This window comes from Bubalus kerabau, chromosome 1, assembly GCF_029407905.1.
Source record: "Bubalus kerabau isolate K-KA32 ecotype Philippines breed swamp buffalo chromosome 1, PCC_UOA_SB_1v2, whole genome shotgun sequence".
Classification (NCBI taxonomy): domain Eukaryota; kingdom Metazoa; phylum Chordata; class Mammalia; order Artiodactyla; family Bovidae; genus Bubalus; species Bubalus kerabau.
Window position 1 is genome coordinate 179,112,070 of NC_073624.1, and position 19,562 is coordinate 179,131,631.

The 19,562-nt window shown below is 38.1% G+C and overlaps 1 protein-coding gene and 1 pseudogene across 1 annotated transcript; both read left to right on the plus strand.

The window, feature by feature from the left end:
* The first annotated feature begins 1,202 nt into the window (after window positions 1-1,202).
* Window positions 1,203-2,297, plus strand: LOC129624564 (olfactory receptor-like protein OLF4). Its single transcript, XM_055542635.1, has one exon. It carries the CDS (start codon window positions 1,203-1,205, stop codon window positions 2,295-2,297), a length of 1,095 nt encoding a protein of 364 aa, XP_055398610.1.
* Window positions 2,298-12,496: 10,199 nt separating this feature from the next.
* On the plus strand, window positions 12,497-13,542 carry LOC129624577 (olfactory receptor 7A17-like; annotated as a pseudogene).
* The last annotated feature ends 6,020 nt before the right edge of the window (window positions 13,543-19,562 follow it).

Genomic DNA, 19,562 nt, shown 5'->3' on the forward strand with positions numbered 1-19,562 from the left:
ATAATCTAATGTTGACAGCTTGGCTTGTGACATTGTTTTCCTAATTGTGTGCCTGAGATTGAGAATAGCCTGATCATTGCAAGGAGGCCTCTGGCTATCTCCAAATTTTCTGATACTATTTCTCATCACTCTACCTAATGGACTTTCCTGTGGATACAAAAGCTTCCTTTCAAACTTGATTTTCTAAAACAAATACCTTTTCAGGTCCTTTCACCTTGGGACTATCTCTGTCCACCACACACATTTCCTTCAGATAACCTCACATCTCCGGCCCTCACTTCCATGAGGTCTCTGTTCAGATGTTTGGTGGACTATCTGAACACTCCATAAAATATTTTTGTTGTTGTTGTTCACTCAGACATGTTCAATTCTTTGCAACACCATGGACTGAAGCACATCAAACTTCCCCATACTTCGCCATTTCCTGAAGTTTGCTCGAACTCATGTCCATTGAGTCAGGTGATGCCATCCAACCGTCTCATCCTCTGTGGCCCTCTCCTCCTCCTGCCCTCAATCTTTCCCAGCATCAGGGTTTTTTGCAGAGTCAGCTCTTTGCATCAGATAGATAAAGGATTGGGGCTTCAGCTTCAGCATCAGTCCTTCCAATGAATATTCAGGGCTGACTTCCTTTAGGATTGACTGGTCTGATCTTGCAGTCCAAGGGACTCTCAGGAGTCTTCTCCAACACCACAGTTCAAAAGCATCAATTCTTTGGCCTTCAGCCTTCTTTACAGTCCAACTCTCGCATCTGTACATGACTACTGGAGAAACAATAGTTTTGACTATAAGGACCTTTGTCAGCAAAGTGATGTCTCTGCTTTTTAATATGCTATCTAAGTTTGTCATAGCTTTTCTTCCAAGGAGCAGGCATCCTTTAATTCCATAGCAGTCACCATCCATAGTGATTTTGGAGCCCAAGAAAATAAAGCATAATACCCCCCCCCCCATTAACTTTCTTCTTCATACTAGATCGCTTTCCTCATAGCAACTATCTCTCAGGACAGTATGCTCTTTATCTAGAAGTAGGTCAGTCCTCAATTTATAGTCCCCAAAACATGGGAGAATTTCTCATCTAAACTCCCCAATACATGACCATTTGGGGAGGAGGCTGAATATGGGCCAGAAGTTGGTGCTCAGAGATGGCACAGGGGATCTCTTGAAGGAGAAATTTTCATACAAAAATTATGGATTTTAATTTTTGAATGCAAAATTGCAGAATTTCAACATTGTTACAATTCCAATTTCAGATAAAACTAGTCATGTCATTTGTTTTTTTGTTTCCAGGCAGTCACTTCTACTGCATGGAATTAGGGAATGATACAGAAATTTCAGAGTTTCTTCTTCTGGGATTCTCACAGGAACCAGAACTGCAGCCCCTCATATTTGGACTGTTCCTCTCCATGTACCTGATCACCGTCTTTGGAAACCTGCTCATCATGCTGGCAGTCAGCTCAGATGCCCACCTACATACCCCCATGTACTTCTTCCTCTCCAACCTGTCCTTTGTAGACATCTGTTTCACCTCTACCACTATCCCAAAGATGTTGTGGAACATCCAGACCCAGAGCAAAGTTATAACCTATGAAGGCTGCATCACACAAATTTATTTTTTCCTACTCTCTGCATTATTGGACATCTTCCTCCTCACAGTGATGGCCTATGACCACTTTGTGGCCATCTGTCACCCCCTGCACTACATGGTCATTATGAACCCTCGGCTCTGCTTTCTGCTGGTTCTGGTGTCCTGGACCATCAGTGTCCTGAATTCCTTGTTACAAAGTTTAATTTTGTTACAGCTTTCTTTTTGCACTGTTGTGGAAATCCCTGACTTTTTTTGTGACCTCAGTCAGATAACCCAACTTGCCTGTTCTGACACCTTTCTTAATAATATGGTAATGTATCTTACAGTTGTACTTCTGGGTGGTGGTCCCCTGGCTGGTATCCTTTATTCTTACTCAAAGATAGTTTCCTGTATATGCAGAATCTCATCAGTTCAGGGGAAGTATAAAGCATTTTCCACCTGTGCATCTCACCTCTCAGTCGTCTCCTTATTCTTTTGTACGAGCCTAGGAGTGTACCTTAGCTCTCCTGCTACCCACAGCTCACACTCAAGTGCAACAGCCTCGGTGATGTACACTGTGGTCACACCCATGCTGAACCCCTTTATCTACAGTCTGAGAAATAAAGACATAAAGGGAGCTCTGAAAAGATTCTTTGTGATGGCAAGTCTAAAAAGGTCAATTATTCTGGATTTGAAGAAGTGCCCAAGATTGCAGATCTCAAAGTCTCAGAGTTAGTAGTTGTGATTTTTTAAATCAGACTTTGGAAGTATGAGTTGCCCTGTTATTTATTTCCTAGAATTCTCATTTTTTTCCAACTACTATACACAATTTAATTACTCACTTAATTACTCTTCTCTGTCAGATATCCAACCATTTTTCTTTCCTTCTGTTCTTTATTCCTATTTTTCCTACTTTATCCCCAAGCTTTGATATCAAAAATTTGGAAATTCTCATTTATCTCATGAAACTGTTTGGGTTTATTAAGAACAATTTCTTTTAAAATGACAAATACCATCCCAGGTGATGTATCTTAGTTTTGCTAGAAGAATAGTCACGAGTTACCACTTCATCATAAAGAAAACTAAACTACAGAGTTCATCTTTATAACATTGTGGGAGAGGAAAAACCTGAGACTACAGTTTTTCACTTCTGGGTCCATCATTCCTTTTTATGGCCTGAACTGGTGTTCCTGATAATGTAGACCTTAACATAACCATCTATTTTATAAAAGGTCATTGGGTTTTATTCTCCTGAATAGGATTCTATTCTCTTATCAGACTCTAGATACACATTCCCTACCATAGTCATTAGCAAAGCTGATTATCAAATACAGATCTGCCAGTGTAGTCTACACAGAAACAGAAACTGAAATAAATCAATTGACTTAATATGATCTTCAGCCATATTATAACTTAGTCAGAGTCATATGATTTAACATGAATCAGAGATGGCATTGTATATAATTAAACAAATTTTAAATTATACTTTGTATTATTACGCATGCTATTTATTTTAAGCTGTATGTATATTCATTAAAGTATGAAATATCAGTGTAAATGTATAAGGTGATTGATGAACCTGTTTTTATTTTTTCTTATTGAATTATCTCACTCATCCTACTTAAAAATTTCAGGTGATGCCTACAGCTATTACTTTTTCCATTGTTCTAAATAAAACTTAGCATCCATTCTAAATGTTGTCAGAAACAAAGTAAGCAGTGAATGGGCAGTATCATTCACTATTTATCTCACATACACAAAGCAATTCCTTCAACTATCAAAACTGAATCATAAGAATGTGCTTTCCTGTATAGACATAAGACCTAGGGTCAGCCTGTTTTGTACACAAACATGCATGTTCTTGCAAGCTCTCCTGGGTATCAGGAAAGGAACATCAGTGAAGTCACTTTTATTTTTTTTATTATTATTATTTTTTACTTTACAATATTGTATTTGTTTTGCCATATATCAAAATGCATCCACCACGGGTGTACATGTGTTCCCCATCCTGAACCCCCCTCCCACCTCCCTCCCCATACCATCCCTCTGGGTCATCCCAGTCACCAGCCCCAAGCACTGAAGTCACTTTTTAATAGAGTTGTGTAGGAGAAAAAAGTTTGATGAGAGTAATCGGAAATGCCATTTGCAAATGTTAGAACACAGTGAAATATAACAAGCAACAGATTATTATCTTTGCTCTTAATATCGTTCCACTGATGATTATATTTGTTATCAGGCTGAGTAACTATCCATCATAAAATAAAATATTAAAACATAATGTATTTATTATCAAATGAGATGGTATGGTTTGGAGTTGTTCCAAGTTATACTAGATTTCTTATGAGTCTGTAATTAGCTGCCAGTCTCTGTAATTAGCTTTCAGTCTCTATACAGTTGGAGAAGGTAATGGCAACCCACTCCAGTATTTTTGCCTGGAGAATCCCAGGGACAGAGGAGCCCAGTGGGCTGCCGTCAGTGGGGTCATGCAGAGTCGGATACGACTGCAGGAACTTAGTAGCAGGAGCAGCAACAGCTCTATATGGTACTTCTAAGGCTCACCCATGATCCTGTGCCTGGGTGTAGTGCTCGTCTCTATAAAACCAAACTATGGACAGTTCATCCATTTTTATTTTATATATTTTTTTGTTGTTGTTGTTACAGTTTTTATTTTTATTTTTTTTATTTCATACATGATATTACACATGTTTCAATGCCATTCTCCCAAATCTTCCCACCCTCTCCCTCTCCCACAGAGTCCATAAGACTGTTCTATACATCAGTGTCTCTTTTTATCTAGGTTAACATAGCTTAGGTTAACATAACATAGCTTATGAGTTTGTCATAAGTAAGTTGTCTTAAATGAGATTGAGGGCCAAAGAATTGATGCAGTCCCTTGGACTGCCAGGAGATCAAAAAGAAATGATTTTCTTTCATCCTAAAGAAAATCAGCCCTGAATATTCATGGGAGGACTGATGCTGAAGGCCCAATATTTTGGTCACCTGATGTGAAGAGCTGACTCATTGGAAAAGCCCCTGATGCTGGGAAAGATTGAGGGCAGGAAGAGAAGAGATTAATAGAGGATGAGGTGGTTGGATGGCATCACTGACCCAGTGATGGGAGTCCGACTCTTTGTGACACCCACGGACTGTAGCCTGCTAGGCTCCTCTGTCCATGGGATTCTCCAGGCAAGAATACTGAAGTGTGTTGCCATGCCCTCCTCCAGGGGATCTTCCCGACCCAGGGATCCAACCCGGTGTCTCTTATGTCTCCTGCATTGACAGTGGGTTCTTTACCACTAGCGACATGTGGGAGTGAAAGTGAAAGTTGCTCAGTGTGTCTGACTCTTTGAGACCCCGTGGACTGTAGGCAGCCAGGCTCCCCTATCCATGGGAATTCTGCAGGTCAGAATACTGGGCTGTGTAGCCATTCCCCTCTCCAGGGGATCTTCCCAACCAGGGAATGAATCCAGGTCTTCTGCGTTGCAGGCGGATTCTTTACCTTTTTAACCACCAAGGAAACCAGTGCCACCTGGGAATCCCATTGAACAGGGTAAGGAAAGAAAGTTTCATATGACTCCCATCTCCTCTACCCCAAGTCTGAACATCCCAGTGAGAAGAGAGACACCTCAAAGTGGGGAAAGAAGAGTGAAGTGAACATCTGTACTTATAATTTGGAGTAACAAGAGGAATATGTGCCTACTGAACAGATATAGGGAGCAAAAGTCTTCATAGTTGCAAATTCAGGGCTTAATGGGACACCATTGTTTCTTTGGGGTGTTCAAAGCCTGACTCAGAGACCGGCATTTCACTCCTTCCTGCCATCTTGCCAGGGGAAAGATTTCAACCTCTACCATCAAACCATCCAGGGGGAATTTGTGATTCCTCCTGGAGACTGTCCTCTCAGAGATCACAATCCTTGAGTCTGAAAGCCCCGTAGACACTGTAGGAGTGAATCAGAGAGAAAGAAAACCAAGAATGTTTACCTGAGCCAATCCTCCCTAAACTATGGCCTCCAATTCACTGTGATTGGTTGTTTGTTTCCCTCATTAATTAATTTATTTATTTATGATGGCTAAGAAAGAAGTGAATACTGTACTCAGCAAGGCAAGGTCAATGTTGAAAATTAAATTGAAGTGTGTGTTAAGTCACTTCAGTTGTGTCTGACTCTTTTGACCCTGCAGAATGTAGCCCACCAGACTCCTTTGTCCAGGAGAATGCTGGAGTGGGTTACCATGCCCTCCTCAGGGGATCTTCCTGACCCAAGTATCGAACCTGCCTCTCTTACAACTGCTGCATTGGCAGGAGGGTTTTTTTTACCACTAGTGCCACCTTGGAAGCCCAATTAGAAGATAGAATGGGGGATGTAAAGTGCTTCTGGTAAAAGTGGAAAATAAGTCCAAGGATCTTCATAATTAACTGGAGTAGAGAAATATCCTTATTAGGAGAGGAGGGAATACACAGTGAAGTGATGGCATTCTTTTTATTTGAAAAGATGGTGCATAATTGACTGTATATTAATGAGAAACACAAACCAAAGAATTCTTGAAAGTATTCTCTTGCAATAGCATTTCATTAAATATATTTCTCATGGTATCCTCTCAGTGTGGGTATTCACATGAAAGAAAATTATATACTATATCAAAGCAGACATGGTAATGACCTTTACTTTCAAATTATTTCATTATCTGTGAAGGTGAATATATTTGTGAGTTTGTTAGATATGTACTTTCTCCATCATAAATTGTCTATGGGAGTCCTTTCCTTTTGTATAATACTAGTATTTCTACAGCCATTTTTCTTCACATTCATTTAAAAAAGCAAAAAGGGCTTTTAGTTTTGTTGTTGTTGTTGTTGTTTTAACCAACTAGCTGTTTTACATTTGGTTCATTTATGCATGTATAGGCTTTTTGTTGAAGAGGTAAATACTAATTTTCTAGAGTTATTGGGAAACATCCCCTCACAAGTCAATGTTTTGAAATTCCATGGGACCTAATAAGCACAGGTTATCATTCTCAGATTTGGAGAAAACATTAGATCAAGGTTGAGATTAGGTGTAATGAGGTGAGACTCCTGGAAGGCAAGAGAGTTCATGGAGAACTAAGAATAGACTGGAGTCACCTGATTTCTACTAATCTGGTCTCTTGGGAACAGAGACTCAATAGGAATCATTTTCTTTGTGTTCAGATCAGCGTCCCACAGGGAAATTATTAACTCTGAAGTTGGGGCAACAATGGAAACAGTGCCTAAGGAGCAGCCTAGGGAGCTATAACTATCTCCTCTGCTGTAATTCCTTAGTGCATGCATTCCTGGTGCTGGAGAGTTGCTTTTGGAGTCTTATCATAGCTCAGGAACCAATGCTTTGCTCCTTCCTGTTGGCTTGTCTGGAAACAGAGCTTCTGTCTCCATTGCTGATCATCCAGACAGCAATTCAGACAACCATACAGATTTTTCTCTTAGAGACATTATCCAGGTACATCTGAGAACTCAATAAGTAGGTGAAGAAAAAAGGTTCAGAGAGAAATGAACCTGACTTTTACCTAAGCTCACATAAGAACCAGACCACTCTAGCCCTGAGACAAGAGATTGTCATGTGTCTATGCTAGAGAGACTAATTAACCTATAATTAATTCATTTAATGTAGTAAAAAGAGAAGTGTCTTCTGAACTTAGAAATACAAGGAGTATCATTGCAGCTAACTCATGGAATAGAAAGTTCAGCTGAGTGAGAATGAAGAAGGAATTCGAGGCATAGTGTAGTTCCAGTAAAATTAGACCATGGATGAGGATATTTACAGTTAAGGGGAGTTGTATTATAGAATATTAGGTTCAGAGTCTTGTCCAGTGAACTAAAGGCATTTTTTAAGTGCTTAAGATGGGATGTATTTGAGCATTTGTTTACTAGAAAGACTCATTTTTTGATTAGATAGTTTGTTTTTATTATATTGAGCCACACAAACTGTTATTAAATTTTGGAGACTAATCCTTTGTTGATTGCATATTCTGTAAATATTTTCATGTTTTGCATCTTTTATTTTCATGTTTGTCCATGTATCATGTTTATGTTTGAGTATGTTTGTGTGTTGATTAGAAACAGACTAAGGGAGGTGGATATTTGTTTGCACAGATGTTCCTCATGTTGGATATCCATATGGATAACAAATTGTACCTAATATGAAAAAGAGTTATGCTAACAAGCTCTACTTTACAACTATTTCATTACTGAAAGGTGGGGAAGCAACAGTGACACTTGAAACGTTGGGGAAAAAATCAAGTTCGTCTCATTGGCAGTGATAACCATTCATTTGTTAACAGGAAGGAACTATTCTATTTACTTATTGAATAAATCTGTTGAGCACCTCCAGACAGTGTGCACTACTTTCTTACCACGTAAAAGAGAACGTTAGCATTTATAATGGTTCCATTGACCACCCCCATGACAAAAAAAAAAAAAAAAAAAAAAGCCAATATGTGGTACATCCAAGAATCAAAACTCAGTTTTCAAGTGCCCAGAGTCTTTTCATATGGTATCATTTTAAAAAATATTTCACCATTTCATTTTTTTAATGTACAATGGTTATTGTACCTTGTATATTTTCTGTTTTAAGTTGAGACTTTATTTCCTACGACCATTACTCTAATGGAATGTTTAATCAGTAAAGGGTCATAACATTGTAAAATGTTGTTTGTTTCTCTGGAGATTAAATTGTGCATATGTTCTTCCTGATTTATTAGGTATTCTGGGCATTGATGAGATATAACTGGGGTTCGAATATTGCCAGAACCAATAAAAAATTTTTTTCTCATCACAATTTCTCAGGAACCACGTGAGTATTCTAGATCTTTTCACCTACTGATGTGTAGATCTCTCCTCTGTTTTTAAATTGACTTTTATGTTTTCTTAAATACAGGACACAAAATGGTCATACAAATATGGATCTCCATGTTTAAATATCCATGAGAGGCTTACCAACTGGAATTTGAATATTGTTTCTACATTCTTTTATTTACTGAGGTAACATTGGTTTAAAACGTTGCATAAGTTTCATGTGAATATCATTGACTTCTACTACAGTGTGCTTACCACCAAAAGTTCATTTTCCATCCTTCACTACACAGTTCCCCCAATGCTCCCTGCGACAACTACTGTGTTCTCTGTATCTAAGTGTTTGTTAGAGTTATTTCCTTCCATCATGCCTCCTAGTTTAGATGAACATTTGTCCAAAATGGTAAGACTTATTTTGACTGAATAGTATTCCATGGTAGACACCTACCACATCTTCTTTATCCATTCATCTATAAATGGCTGCTTCCATATTTTAGTTGTTTTCAATAATACTGCAATGAACATTGGTGTGCATACCTCTTTTCAAATCAGTGGAAATTTTGGGCAGTGTGGGTAAAATATTCAGAAGTGGAATTTTTGGATGATATGTCAGTTTTATTTTTAAATTTTGAGGAATTTCCACACTGTTTTTCAATACTGGCACCACCAATTTATATTCCTACCAACAGTGCATAAGGGTTACCTATGGTCTTCATCCTCTTTAACACATTATTTCTAGACTTTTTTAAAATTTACTTACTTTAATTGGAGGCTAATTACTTTACAATATTGTATTGGTTTTGCCATACATCAACATGAATCCGCCACAGGTGTACAAGTGTTCCCAATCCTGAACCCCCCTCCCATCTCCCTCCCCATACCATCCTTCTGGGTCATCCCAGTGTACCAGCCCCAAGCATCCTGTATCCTGCATTGAATCTGGACTGGCGATTCATTTCTTATATGATATTGTACATGTTTCAATGCCATTCTCCCAAATCATCCCCCTCTCTCCCTCTCCCAGAGTCCAAAAGGCTGTTCTATACATCTGTGGTAATAGTCTTCCTAATGTGCCAGAGGTGATACCTCATTTTGGTTTTTCTTTGCATTTCACTAAAAATTAGTGAGGTTGGACATCTTTTCCTGTGCCTGATGGTCATTTGTATGTCTTCTTTGGAGAAGTCTATTCAGCTCTTCTTCCCACTTTTGAATTAGGTTGCTTGTAGTTTGATTGCTGACTTATATGAGTTATTTATAAATATTGGATATGAACCCTTTATCTGATACATTATTGGTGAAGATCATCTCCCATTTAGTAGGTTGCCCTTTCATTTTATTCATGGTTTGCCTTGCTGAGCAGATCTTTAATCAATGTAATCCCATTAGATTATTTTTTTTTCTGCCTTAGCATAAGTATCTAACAATATATTGCAAAAGAGTGTATTGCCTTTGTCTTCTAGAAGTTTTATGATTTCTCAGGTTTTGCATTCATTAGTTTAACCCATTTTGAGTTGACTTTTTGTTGTTGTTGTTGTTAGGAGTTAAATTTTTATTTTCTTGTTGCAATTGTAAGTGTGTTTGTATTCGAGGTTTTTTTTTTTTTTTCCTGCTAGTTCATCATTATTGCTTATAGACATTGCAGCTTTTTATATTGATTTTATACCTATAACTTCATAGTATTCATTTGTTATTTCTAATAGTATTTGGTGGGATCTTTAGAGTTTCCTACACAAAAATTTATGTCATCTGCAATTTATGATAGATTTACTTCCTTTCCAATTTCAAAAAATAAATGTCTTTTATTTTCTTGCCTCATTACACTGGCTAGGATTCCAATACTATACTGAGTAAGACTAGGAAGAGTGGGTACCTTTGTCATCTCTCTAATCTTAGAGAGATAGCATCTAGTTTTTCAACTTTGATTATGATGTTAGCAGTGAGTTTGTCATATATGGTTTTTATTATGTTGAGATAAATTCCCTCAATACCCACTTTATTGAGAATTTATATGGTTAAAGTTTTTATGAATCTTTTGAACTCTCTTTCAACATCAGCATCTTTTTCTGGATCTACTGAACTAATCATACGATATTTATTCTTCACTATGTTATTGCTATTTTCCATGTTAATGTACAGATGTTAAAACATCCTTGCATTCCAGAAACATAAACCACTTGACAACACTTTTTTATGGTGTGTGGTCCTTTTAAGAACTGTTGTATTCTTTTGTTAATATTTTGTTGAGGCTTTTTGCTCTATGTCCTTCAGATCTATTGCACTGTATTTTTTTGCTCTCATTGTTGTTCTAGTTTGATTTGAGAATCAGGGTAAATTTGGTCTCATGAAATTATTAAGGATGGTTTTCTCTCTTTTACTTTTTCACAGAGTTTGGGGAGGATAGGTAGTGTTTCAAAGAATTCACCCCTGAAGCTGTCTGGTCCAGAACTTTTGATTTGGGGGAGATTTTTTGTTACTGTTTTAATATCTGTACTTTTTAAAATTTAATTAATTTATGTATTTTACTTTACAATATTGTATTGGTTTTGCCATACATTGACTTGAATATCTGTACTAAATGATAGGTCTGTTCAAATGTTCTATCCTTTTATGATTCAGTCATGAAATGTCATATAATTCTAAGATTCTGTTCATGTTTTCTAGGTTGTCCAATTTGTTGACTTATAGCTATTCATAATCTTTTGTATTTCTCATGTATTCACTGCTATTTCTCCTTTTTCATTTCTTATTTTATTAATCAAAAACTTCTGCCTCTCTATTTTTTTTTTTGGTGAATTTAATACAGGTTTGCCAATTTTATTTGTCTTTTCAAAGAATCAGCTGTTAGTAAGACTAATCATTCCTATTTTTATAGTCTTTATTTCATTAATTTCTTCTCTGATTTTTATTATTTCATTCTTTCTATTGAATTTGAGCTGTGTCTTCTTCTTTTTCTACTTCCTTTAGATATAAAATTAGATTGTTTGTTGAGAGCATTCTTGTATCTTGAGGTAGGTCTGTGTTCTTATAAATTTCCCTCTCATTCTTTTGCTCATCTCAGAGATTTAGATATGCCACGTTTTCATTTTTATTTGTCTTCAGATATTTTTCTTAATGACTCCTTTGATTTCTCAATTGACCAATAGTTGTTCAGTAGCATGTTGTTTAGCCTGCATATATTCTTGATTTTTTTCAGTTCTCTTCTATAGTCGATTTGTAGTTTCATACCATTGTAATCAGAAAATGACTCATGAAATTTCAGTCTTCTGAATTTATTAAGACTATTGTTTACCAACATATGGGAAACAGTACTCTTGAGAAAGTTCCATGTGCACTTGAGAAGAATGTATATTCTGCTGCATTTGGATGGAATGTTCTGTACAAATCTATCATGTCCATCTGACCTAATGAAAACATAAAACTGTTGTTTCTTGTTGATTCTCTGTCTCAATGAGCTATGCAATGATGTAAAAGGAGTGTCAAAGTCCTCCTCTATTATTGTGCTACTGCCAACTTCTCCATTTAGGTCTCTTCATACTTGCTTTACATATGTCAGTTCCTCTATTTTAGATGGATATATCTTAACAACATTTAGTATAACTTTATCTTCTCCATTTTTAAGGTCTTTCTGAAGTCTCAGTTTGAAAAAAAAGCACCCTCATCCACTGTCTTTACACTTTTTTATATTATTCATAGAATCTGTCACCATGTGGCATGATATAAGATATTTATGTGCTTATATTCTTTATCATTATTTTTTAGCTTTTCTTTCTCAGAATTTTAAACCTAGAAAATGGCTAGTATTCAGCATATATTTCTCAAATGGATAAAAATATTTCTCATTAAAACTGTGTAATGCATTTTCCCTTGAGAGAAAATCTGAAAGCTTTCTCCACATCATAATCTAACTGGCACTACCTTAACAATTTAGATCTGTTTTTTCCACTTAGGTCAGTATTATGCCTCTCTCTCTAACAGAATTCCTAGTCAGAGATGTTACAAAACATCCTTTAAATGTGAGGATTCATTAAAAATACAGATGAAAATATGGATGAATAGATAGATAGGTAGATAGGTAGGTATAGATAGATATAGAGGTAATTGTAGCATTTTCAAATGAATAATACCCATTTGGGTAAAAATGATTCACACAATTTTTTTTTTTCATTCCTAGTCATCAACACCACAACATGATACCAGGAAATGATACACAAAATTCAGAATTTCTTCTTCAGGGATTATCAATGAAAGCAGAGCTACAGCCCCTTATATTTGGGCTTTTCCTCTTAATGTACCTGATCACTGGGTTTGGAAACCTGCTCATCATCCTGGCTGTCAGTTCAGACTCCCACCTCCACACCCCCATGTACTTCTTCCTCTCCAACCTGTCCTTTGTAGACATCTGTTTCACCACCACAACAATCCTAAAGATGTTAATTAATATACAGAGCCAGAGAAAAGCTATATCCTATGAAGGCTGCATCAGTCAGATGTATTTTTACATGCTCTTTGCAGTGTTGGATGATTTTCTTCTGACCGTGATGGCCTATGACCGGTATGTGGCCATCTGCCACCCCCTGCACTACACAGTCATCATGAGCCCTCGACTCTGTGGACTTTTGGTTCTGCTATCCTGGATCATTAGTACCCTGCTTTCCTTGTTAGAAACCTTACTTGTGTTACAGCTGTCTTTCTGTACAGATTTGGAAATCCCTCACTTTTTCTGTGAAATCAAGCACATTGTCCAACTTGCCTGTGATGATACGCTTCTTAATGATACCATTATGTATTTTACAGCAGTGCTGTTGGGTGGTGGTCCCCTGGCTGGTATCCTTTACTCTTACTCTAAGATAATGTTCTCCATACATGGAATCTCATCACCTCAGGGGAAATATAAAGCAGTCTCCATCTGTGCATCTCACCTCTCAGTTGTCTCCTTATATTATTGTTCAAGCCTAGGAGTGTACCTTAGCTCTGCTACTGCTCCCCACAACTCTCATTCAAGTGCAACAGCCTCTGTGATGTACACCGTGGTCACACCCATGCTGAACCCCTTCATCTACAGTCTCAGAAACAAAGACATAAAAAGAGCTCTGAAAAGAGTCATTCACATGGTAGTTATAAACAGGGAAATTGTTCTGGGTCTGAAGAAGCATCCTTGAAGAAGACCTCAAGCTTTGGAACAAAAACTCCTATTCTTTGATTAGATTATGGATGTTGAGCTTGCTTTTTCTATTTATTTCCTGGAATTTCTGTTTCTTTGATTTTTACACTTTAAATAAATTGTGCACTCACTTTTTGAAGCTTTTTCCTCTCTCTGATGAAAAGACAGTTATCCCCATTATCCACTTTCCTATTTTCAAAAAGTTTTTCCTAGCCTAAGAGCAGAAACACTTTGAAAGTCTGGTTAATTTCATGGTGCTACATGGATTACTTATGAATAATTTCATCTCAGATGATATATGTACATGCATGCATGCTCAGTTGCTTCAGCTGTGTCCCACTCTTTGTGACCCCGTGTACCACAACCATGGATTCTCCAGGTGAATATACTGGAGTGGGTTGCCCTGCCCTCCACCAGGGGATCTTCCCAACCCAGGCATTGAACCCATGTCTCCTGCATTGCAGGCAGCTTCTTTACCACTGAGCCATTAGGGAAGCCCCATGACATATGTATTATCTCAAATATTTTCAAAAGAACTACAAATACTGGAAAATGGATAACAAAGTGTCAATAAGCATATATTTATCATTAATATTTTAAATGCCAATGAGCTAAATGTTTCAATTAAAGACATAGGGTGGCTTATTGAGTTAAAAAAAAAAAAAAAGGCTCTTCTATCTTCTCTATGCTGTTTGTAAGAAACTCACTTCAGAGCTAAAGAACCACAAAGAATGATAGTAAAAGGATGGAAAAGATATTTCATGCATATGGAAAGTAAAAGAAATAGGAGATATGGAGAACATTATCTTAGGGGGAAAAAAATAGACTTTAAAACAAAGGCCAAAACTTTGTGTTTGTGCTTGGCTGAGGAGCCAATGAGGCCAAGCTACTATCTGTGGGATTATGACTGAATGCCTCTAAGTCAGAATCCCGCCCAGGCTGAAGGATTCGGCAGCGCCACAGGAGCCTCAGATAGCCAGTCCCCTGCCGTCTCCACCGACGCGCCACTGCCCACGAGCCTTGGGGCGTGGCATGGCATGCCCTGCCCCGAGAACGGACTGGGGTCTAGTGCAGATAACCCTTTGTCCTGGGACATGGGTAGCTGCCCCTGCCTGTCACGCACCGCACATTCATGCGGAACCTGGTGCTAAACCATTCCTAGTCAACCTGCTTCTGGATGGAGGTTTCCTTTGTAGCTGAGCAGCTCCCTCCCTGCGATCTACTTTTGACACAAGGGTTTGTAAGGGGTGGGGGGAGTAGAAATTTAAACAGATAAAGGAAAAAAAGCCAAAACTAAATATAAATACATTATATAATATTAAAGTCATCAATACAAGAAGAGTGCATAATAGTTGCTAACATATAGGTGTTTAGTACGGGCTTCCCATGTGGTGCTAGTGGTAAAGAACCTGACTGCCAGTGCAGGAGATGTAAGAGTCATGGATCTGATCCCTGGGTTGGGGAAATTCCCTGGAGGAATGCACGGCTACCCATTCCAGTATTCTTGCCTGGAGAACCCCATGGACAGAGAAGCCTGGCAGGCTACAGTCCATAGGGTCACACAGTGTTGGACACTACTGAAGTGACCTAGCACAACCCACACACATGTAACATAATATAGGAACACCTGGAAAAGACCCCAATGATGGGAAAGATTGAGGGAAGGAAGAGAAGGGAGCAACAGAGGATGAGATGGTTGGATGGCATCACTGACTCAATGGACATGAGTTTGAGCAAACTCCAGGAGACAGTGGAGGACAGGGAAGTCTGACATGCATGCTTCAGTCCATGAGGTGGCAAAGAGTTGGACACAATGCACTGACTGAACAACAACAGCGGGAAGTTGCTGTTGAGCACAGGGAGCTCAGCTGGCTGCTCTATGAAGACTTATAGGGGAGGGGATAAGAAGGAGACTCAAGAGGAAGGGAGGCATATATACTTACGGCTGTCACATGGCAGAAGCTAATACAATTTAGTTTCGATACAACAATACAATACAGAAACTACACTGTAAAGTAATTATATTCCAATTAAAATTTTGTTTAAAAAGACAATCATGGTCAATCTTAATATATTGAGGTCAGCTGGTTAACAACTTCCCTCTATCTACCAACTCAATCCCCCTCCTTATATAAAATAATATATTCTAAGGTTCTGTGGATTAGGATGTGGCCATTCTTTGGTGGCCCTTATTCTGATTATTAAAAAGTATCTTTCAGAAGTATAGTATTCGGAGTCACTTAAGTGCCCTTATATAAAAGAAACAAAGCCAAAATTTATCATGGCCTCTGGAATGAGTAAATATCATTCTTTCAAAATTACATGCAAAGGCCTTTTTTGGGTGCAAAAGGCTTAAAACTATCTACTCTAGACTCTAACAAAGGATCAAAGACTTACTACCCAAAGAATGGTCCACAGACCAAATCCTGAATGCATTATCATCACCCAGAAGTTTGTTAGAAATTCAGCATCTCAGGGCCAACCAGAACCTACTAAGTCAGAATGTGCATTATAACTGCAATCATAGGGGATTCTTATGTACAGTGAGTTTGGAGAAGCATTGGACTAGAATAGGTATTCTCATCTTCTCCCTGTTAACCTTGGGGCATAATAATTATTTGTTTTCTGTTCTATCCCACACATTGTGGGTGTTAGCAGCACTTTTTCAGATATCACCAAATATCCCAAGGGGCAAAATGATCTCTGGTTGGAAACCAGTGGCCCACAGGGAACTGGGAATATCCTGACAGAATTCCAATCAAGGTTCCCATCCCTCACTCAATTTATATCTTGGGCAAGTCACTAAATTCCTCCAAGTCCAATTTCTTCACTGGAGTACATACAGTATAACATCATAGAATGAACTTTCATAAAGATTAATTATAATCTGCAAATACAGGTTATATGGCTTAAATAGAGATCTAAATGTATCTGTTTTTTTTGTTTTTTTTAATCTTTATTATTTTTTTTAGATTTTTTCCTTTTATTTATTTTTTAATTTAAATTTATTTATTTTAACTAGAGGCTAATTACCTTGCAATATTGTGTTGGTTTTGCCATACATCAACTTTTTTTTAATGAAGGACTAAATGACAACCACTAATTTTACTAACTTAATTTGTGATACAAGTATAAAAATCCTACTTGTTTAAGCAAAAGTTTCATTGAGGCCAAAAGGTACAGTGTTCAAAGTTTCATATTAAAGAATCCAATTCTTTGCTTTGTTGAAAGGGTAACAGCAATTTTCTGCAGATATAGGACTCTGTCACCACCACAAATTAATGCTTTGAAGATTCAAAGGACCTAATCAAGACAGGTTCCTCAGTCTTATTTTTGAGAAAATGTGGACTCATAGTAGAATAAGGTACTAGGAGGTTATACCTCTATATGGCACAAGAGTTCATGGAGAAAGATTGATATTAATAGTATTCACATGAATTGTGACCTAGTCTCTTGGGAACAGAGAATCATTAAGAGGAACTTCTGTCTAGACCGGTGCACTAGGGGAAATCACATGCTTGAGGCTGGAGTAACAAGAGGGAAACGTCCCTAATGACCAGATCTAGGCATCCATAAATATCTCCTGCAGTCCCTCAGCTTCTACATCCTTGAATCGAAGGAGACATACTTGTGTTGGAGTCCTGTTGTCTGTAAAGAAACTGGCACTTCACTCCTTACTTCAGTCTTCTCTGAGAACATAGCTACAGACTTCGTCTTCAACCACGCAGGGAGGAATTCAGACTTCCAGAGACCTTCCTATCAGACTGTGTCTCCACGTGATCCTGGGAACACACAGCTCCTTCAGGAAAGATTCAGAGAGACTGCAAGCTGAGAAATTTTACCTGAAAGTCATAAGAGATTGTAATGAGAATAGCTGAGAGCCAAGACTTGGATGTGTGTGTTGGTCAACTAATTTGTAAATACATTATCATATGCTAAAAAGATAAATGTCTTTTAGATTTAGCAATACAGAGATCATTCTTGACAATTAAGTGATGAGAATGGAATTAAGTGGGCAAAATTTGGTTTGGAGGCATAAAGTGGTTCCAATAAAATTAGAACATATCCAGTTCAGTTGCTCAGTTGAGTCCAACTCTTTGTGACCCCATGGACGCCAGGGGCCTTCCTGGCGTAGCATGCCAGGCCTCCCTGTCTATCACCAATTCCTGGAGCTTACTCAAACTCATGTCCACCGAGTTGGTGATGCCATCCAACCATCTCATCCTCTGTTGTCCCCTTCTTCTACCTTCAATCTTGCCCAGAATCAGGGTCTTTTCCAGTGAGTCAGTTCTTCAAATCAAGTGGTCAAAGTATGAAGTTGCAGCTTCAGCATCAGTCCTTCCAATGAATATTCAGGATCGATTTCTTTTAGGATTGACAGCTTTGATCACCTTGCTGTCCGAGGGAATCTCAAGAGTCTTCTCCTACAACACAGTCATAATAGCTGCAGTGAAGTGAGCAACTGTTTTCTACCAGGTGATTTTCTATAAGCTCTGAAATATTAAAAAACTCCTCGACCTACTCCTTAGGAGGATTTTCCCTAGTCATGTAAGAGGAAACTGGAGAAGGAAATGGCACAAAACCCCATGGACAGAGGAACATGATGGGCCACAGTCCATGTGTCACAAAAGAGTCAGACACGACTGAGTGACTCAACAACAACAACATAAGAGGAAACAAGGCCTAAAAGTTTTACCATCTGTCCAGAGGGAAATACTCAAAAGATGTGTGTAAATTTGTTAAGGCAGAAGCAGAATGGCATTTGACCACCACATTTGTTATTGGTCCAGCATTTGATCACCTTACATTTGACATGATGTGAGAAAGAAGAGTCTTGATGGAGAAGAACTAAAACATCTATGTGCATGCGTGTGCATGCTGTGTTGCTTCAATCATGTCTGACTCTTTGGGACCCCCTGGACTGTAGTCCACTAGGCTCCTCTGTCTGTGGGATTCTGCAGGCAAGAATACTGGAGTAAGTTGCCATGCCCTCCTCCAGGGGATCTTCCTGAGCTAGGGATCAAATCCATGTCTCTTGTGTCTCCTGCACTGACAGGCATGTTGTTTACCACTAGCACCACCTGGGAAAATACCTCCGTCTGACTCTAACACTGGACCACAGTCCTAATACTCAGACTCTTCCAAAGAACTAGACCTGCAACATCAACAACATCTGGGAGATTGTTACAGATGCAGAATCTCTGGGCCACTCTAGTCCTGCCAAATCAGAATCTGTATTTAATGATAAGATTCCCTAGTGATTCATATACATACTGATTTTGGGAGAATGTCTTGTGAAGAACCATGTTTCTCAACTTCACCACAGTTGACATTGGATGGATACTTCCTTGTGGTGGGGCCTGTCCTGTACTTTGTAGTTTGCTGACCTGCATCCTTGGATTCAACCCACTATGTCCAGGAACTCTTCCCCTTGTGGGAAAATCAAATATTTCTCCCCATATTCCCAAGGATCCTCTGGAGACAAAATCATCTCTGATTGAGACCACTGGCCTGGTGTAAGAGAACTAAGAAATATTTTGTATTCTAAACTAAGTGCATCCCTTACTCAGTTCATAACTTTGGAACAACCATGTAACACTTCTGAACCACAATTCTGCAAATTTAGAATGAAGCTTGTAATTGTTCCATCCCCATTGATTGGACTTTTGCAAAAAATGATCTAACCATGTCTTTTATGATTATCAATTTTTTAATAAATAGAGGACTTTATTTGCAATACAGATAATAAATGGCTAATAAACCCCAAAATATATCCAGTATCCCAGGCAGTAAAATCACTGCGAAGAAAAACCTTTGCCATCTGCCTGTTTGCATAGTAAATGCAATTCCAATGCCAACTTTTCATTTATATTAAAAGCATGAAACTCTTGACTGATGTATCAAAAGCATACTTTTTTGTTTTTAAAATCCTTATAAAACAAGGATTATTTTAATGATGATTTTATAGCAAAGGAACACAGTTCTTTTATTGAAAAATAAATAAAAATTTTCTGGAGA

Coding starts and splice junctions, on each gene's coding strand:
- LOC129624564 (XM_055542635.1), top strand. CDS start 1,203: ATGCAAAATTGCAGAATTTCAACATTGTTACAATTCCAATTTCAGATA.